We start from the raw sequence: 4,785 nt of genomic DNA on the forward strand, positions 1-4,785 counted from the left end.
TAATTATGAAAGTGTGTATTCACATAGTGTATTATATATAATTCAAGGTGTATTAACAAATATTCATCGGACACTAAAAAAAAAAAATCCAACAATAAAAGCAAAGTGTAAACCAATTTCATTGAATCTTCCGTAGTTGTTATTTAACTAGGGAAGCATGAAAATTTTGGGAATTGGAATACAAACCATGTCTTGAATTCAAGCTACCAAATATGTAAAGTTCAATTAAGTGGGCTCTGATTTGTTATCCTTCTGTTTCAAAGCAATATGTGAAGACTCGTAAAATTTCTTTGGATTTTCTGAGGTAGATCCAAGAAGGAACTCAAGTTTATCTAGAATTTTTTTTTTGGCATTTTCGTACTAGCCTTTAATAATGCATATCAGCCTAATGAATATAAATGTTCTTGATGCACTTGTCATCTTCTTTTCCAATTATATACATTCAGATTTGAATCTTATCGAAAGCTCCAAAAGAACACAGTCAGATGTGAGTCATATGGTCTATTGGCCGACTTTCATTTATCCAAACTTCCAACAAAGAACACAACTACCGTATTATTTTTTTCTACAAACTTCCAACAAAGAACACGCTACCGTATTAGCTGACCGATAATATAGGTAGCCATGTACATAGTTATTCAAAAGCTCCTAAAAATCCAATCAAAAAAAATTTATATATATATTTATATATATATATATATATATATATATATATATATATAACCCACTCTTCATCCATTAAACAAATTTCTTTCTTAATCTCCAATCCTTACAAAAAATTTTTAGGAAAATTTTATTAACCCTTAGCTATTTGTTAATGGTTCTCTCTTTAACTTTTGACCGTATGGGTTACTACAAAAAATATCCCTATTTTGAATTGAATTTACAATAACTTTTTTTATGACGTTTTAATAAAAATAAAGAGTAGAGATATTTTTGTCCTTTCACATGAATAAAAAAAAAGATAGGAATTTTTTGGATAGGTTATTTTTTGCTCGTATCATGAATTTATTTTTAACTATGGTTTTATTATGGAACGCATTATACAGTATTATTTAAAAATATTTTTTTAATCTAAACACAATTAACATTTTCCTGGATTTAACGAGATTCATAAATGTGCTTTCAAAAATTTCTAAAATAACATTATCCAAACCAAACATAATTAATTTTTTTTGGATAAAGTTAAAATGGTAGACTCGTTATTCCTATCCGTATCAATGACCCCACAATCCCTCCACTTTTGCCCTTTCTATTATTTTAGTAGTTTCTTACCCCCCTTCGTCATTTGTTGCTTGTCCCATCTTCCTCCATTAAGCCTCGTCATATCTCTTAGAGTCTCAACCATCAAAAATAAATAAATTGTCAAGCAGAGAATTTTTTTTCCCTTGTGTTTCTTTCTGGGTATGAAGCTGCAAGTTTTGGATTGAGCGATAGAGAAGGTGTCTTTCTTGGATTTTCGTTTCCATTTGATAGAAATTTTGGTTTTTGATCCAAAAAGAGAAGTGGGTTTTTCTGGGTTTTCAATCTTTTGAGGTTATAAGCTTGGAAATTTTGTTTTGGAGGTATCAGAAATGGCTTGTTGTTTGAAGACCGGTTTCTATGTTTCTGGTTCAAGTGATACCCTTCTCGGCTGTAGAGCCAAAGGGTCTTTAGGGGTTTCTCCGTCCGTTGAGGCTCTCCAATTATCAAATTCAAGATCAAAAGATTTCATGGGGAAACAATTGGATTATTCAGTCCAAAATTCAACCTATTGGGATGTCAAAGCTCCAACTACTTTTTCTGTTAAGGTATGAATGATGTTCCTGGCCCTTTTTGTTTTTTGTTTTTTTTTTTACCCTGAATATTTATTTATGTGTGGCTTCAAAGTTGCAAACTTTACTCAAGTTTTTGATGAATATTTTTAGGCACAAGCATCAATTTCTGTTAGCAGAGCTTTGAGATGGTGGGAGAAGACTCTTAAGCCGAACATGATTGAGATCCATTCTGCACAAGAACTCGTGGATTCATTGTTAAATGCTGGAGATAGATTGGTTATAGTTGACTTTTATTCCCCTGGTTGTGGAGGTTGCAAGGCTTTGCATCCCAAGGTATTATTGCAAAATGTGTTCTCTATATATATTGGTGGATTATTATGAAGATTGATTCTATATTTTGGATGGTTTTATTACCAATTGTGGATTTAATTGGCAACTATTTTTTTGGTTTGGTGCTTTTAGTTACCCCTTTTTTATTTTCTCTGTTGTTAGATCTGTCAACTGGCTGAATCAAACCCCAATGCAATTTTTCTCAAAGTCAATTATGAAGAACTCAAGCCCATGTGCTATAGCTTGCATATTCATGTCCTACCATTCTTCAGATTCTATAGAGGTGCAGAGGGCAGGCTATGTAGCTTCAGTTGTACTAATGCAACGGTAAGGAAATCAATCCATTATTGCTTCATTGGTCTAAGAATTGTAGTTTTTGCTTCTGAGGCTTATTATTCTTTTGTTATGCAGATCAAGAAATTTAAGGACGCTTTAGCAAAATATGGGACTGAAGGTTGTAGTCTTGGTCCAGCAAGAGGGCTAGAAGAATCTGAGCTATTGGCTTTAGCCTCAAGTGGACAAATATCAAGAAATGTGCCACTAGAATATGCAACTGAGAAGAAGGATAAGCAACTGCAGGATGTGGTGTTGAATGGTTTTGATCTGTCCAGTCCTGTGGTTAAAGATGAAAAGAAGAGGGGAGTCAATGGAGGCTCTGCTGTTGTGATGGCCTAATCTTAGAGATTAGTTAGTAGTCCTAGTTAGGAGAATTCTTATGGGAGTAAAAATATAGCTCCCTCCTTTAAGAAATTCTTCTTCTGAAGAATGTGCATAATTATTGAGAGTTATCCAGAGGCAGGGCTCTTGTTTTTTTGGATAAGCCCTGCATATTTGGTTAATCTGTTGTCAGATGGAAAAATTTGTGTTATAAAGACAGCTATATCTTTCAAGGATTTATCCTTATCTTGTGTGATGTGTAATCTGCTGTAATGACATTACTTTTTGCGTACATGACTTATCTTTCTCATAAATGATGAATAATTTTGCCTTAGATTTCCTGTATAATGACATGCCACCAAAGCAGGCATGACCCTTAGAGAAAGATTCTCCAGATTTTGAATGTCCTTGATGAATAACACAAATAATTACTTATGTTGCCAACCGGCCTTCCACAAACTTTTGACATCCAACTACAAGCACGGTTTTTTTTTTTTTTTTTTTTACCAGCTACGATAACAGTTATATAACTTATTGTATCTTAATCTACAGGGAGAGAGAGGTTAAGGAGACTTGTGTATCAGGAGCTAGTTATATAACTTATTGTATCTTAATCTACAGGGAGAGAGAGGTTAAGGAGACTTGTGTATCAGGAGCTAGTAGGTATGTACATCTGACTAAATCAAAAAGGATTTTTTTTGCTTGTGTATCAGGAGCTAATTAGTATGTAGACCTGACTAAATCAAGAGGAATTTTGTTGGTGCACGTAGGGTTTGAACTCCCCACCTAAGTTATAAGTCTTCAAAATCTAGTGGCACATTCCCTTGTATTTTGCAACAATTTCGTTCCAACTTTCAAGACATATCTATCTTTTGTTTTTAAAGTTTGTCCTCCTTTCTCAATGCTACATGCAATAGACAACCTTAGCAGTAATCAAACATGCTTGAAAATTTCAATTCAAAATTTGATTTCTCGTTTGCACTTTAGGCTAGCCGGCAACCTTTTGATTTTTTTGGGCGAAGACCAATTCCTTGTACGTGCCAATCCCAAGCCAACAAATGTTTCTGATGTTTATTGAACTTTTCTCGTGGAAGAGGGAAGGAAGGTTGAGTTTCTATGCGTTTATGCCAACTTTATTCAACTTGTCTATCAATCTGCCCGCAGTTTAGAAACCTTAATGCGCGTGGAGCCATAGCTTCAAAATCAAAGGACACGTACACGCATTTAAGTGTCATTTTAATGTATTTATGCCCTCTTTATTGTTATCAAATTAATTGTAATTGTGGTTTTCCTAAAACAGGACAATAAATGTCGGTGCGGAATTAACAACCGACAGACTCGCAATCCGGGGTTCTAATTAAGGGAAATGCCTTAAACTTGATATGTCTAAAGCCTATGATAGAGTGGAGTGGAAGTTTCTTGGTAGAATCATGATGCAAATGGGTTTCTGTCCCACTTTTGTTCGTTGGATCATGACCTGCATTTCCACGGTTGCTTACTCTTTTAATTTAAATGGGCAGAAAGTGGGTAGTGTGAAACCGTCTAGAGGGATTAGACAGGGAGATCCCTTATCTCCTTACTTATTTATCATTTGTACGGAAGGGCTTTCAAACCTGATCAAGAAAGCTGTGGATAACAAGCATCTAACTGGAATCAAAATTTGCAGGGATAGTCCTATGGTATCTCATTTGTTTTTTGCAGATGACTCCCTTTTGTGCTGCAAAGCAAGTAAAAAAGAAGCCCAAAAGCTTAAGGAGGTTCTCAGGATATATGGACAAGCATCCGGGCAGGTTGTTAATTTTGATAAATCTGCTATGTTCTTCAGTAGAAATTCTCCCAAGAGGATTAGAGGGGAAGTCAGTAAAGTGCTGGATAATATGAAGGAGGCGAATAGTGGTAAATATCTAGGCCTTCCGATGACAATTGGGAGAAATAAAAACCAGGTTTTTGGCTTCCTGATGAACAACATTACCAGTAAGCTCCAGAGTTGGAAACAGAAATTGCTCAGTCAAGGGGGTAAGGAAGTTTTGATCAAAGCAGT

The 4,785-nt window shown here is 34.9% G+C and overlaps 1 protein-coding gene across 2 annotated transcripts; it reads left to right on the plus strand.

Annotated features, from left to right (window-relative positions):
* Positions 1-1,283: 1,283 nt before the first annotated feature.
* On the plus strand, positions 1,284-3,036 carry LOC113742837 (thioredoxin-like 1-2, chloroplastic). Of its 2 annotated transcripts, none has more exons than XM_072047961.1 (5): positions 1,284-1,442; positions 1,573-1,790; positions 1,908-2,090; positions 2,250-2,414; positions 2,499-3,036. In XM_072047961.1, exons 2-5 carry the CDS (start codon positions 1,575-1,577, stop codon positions 2,760-2,762), a joined length of 828 nt encoding a protein of 275 aa, XP_071904062.1. In that variant the 5' UTR covers positions 1,284-1,442; positions 1,573-1,574; the 3' UTR covers positions 2,763-3,036. The 2 variants fall into 2 exon arrangements, with proteins under 2 accessions (XP_071904062.1, XP_071904061.1); XM_072047960.1 differs by having other exon boundaries at positions 1,286-1,442; positions 1,566-1,790.
* Positions 3,037-4,785: the final 1,749 nt, after the last annotated feature.

The sequence above is a fragment of the Coffea arabica genome, chromosome 4e, assembly GCF_036785885.1.
Source record: "Coffea arabica cultivar ET-39 chromosome 4e, Coffea Arabica ET-39 HiFi, whole genome shotgun sequence".
Classification (NCBI taxonomy): domain Eukaryota; kingdom Viridiplantae; phylum Streptophyta; class Magnoliopsida; order Gentianales; family Rubiaceae; genus Coffea; species Coffea arabica.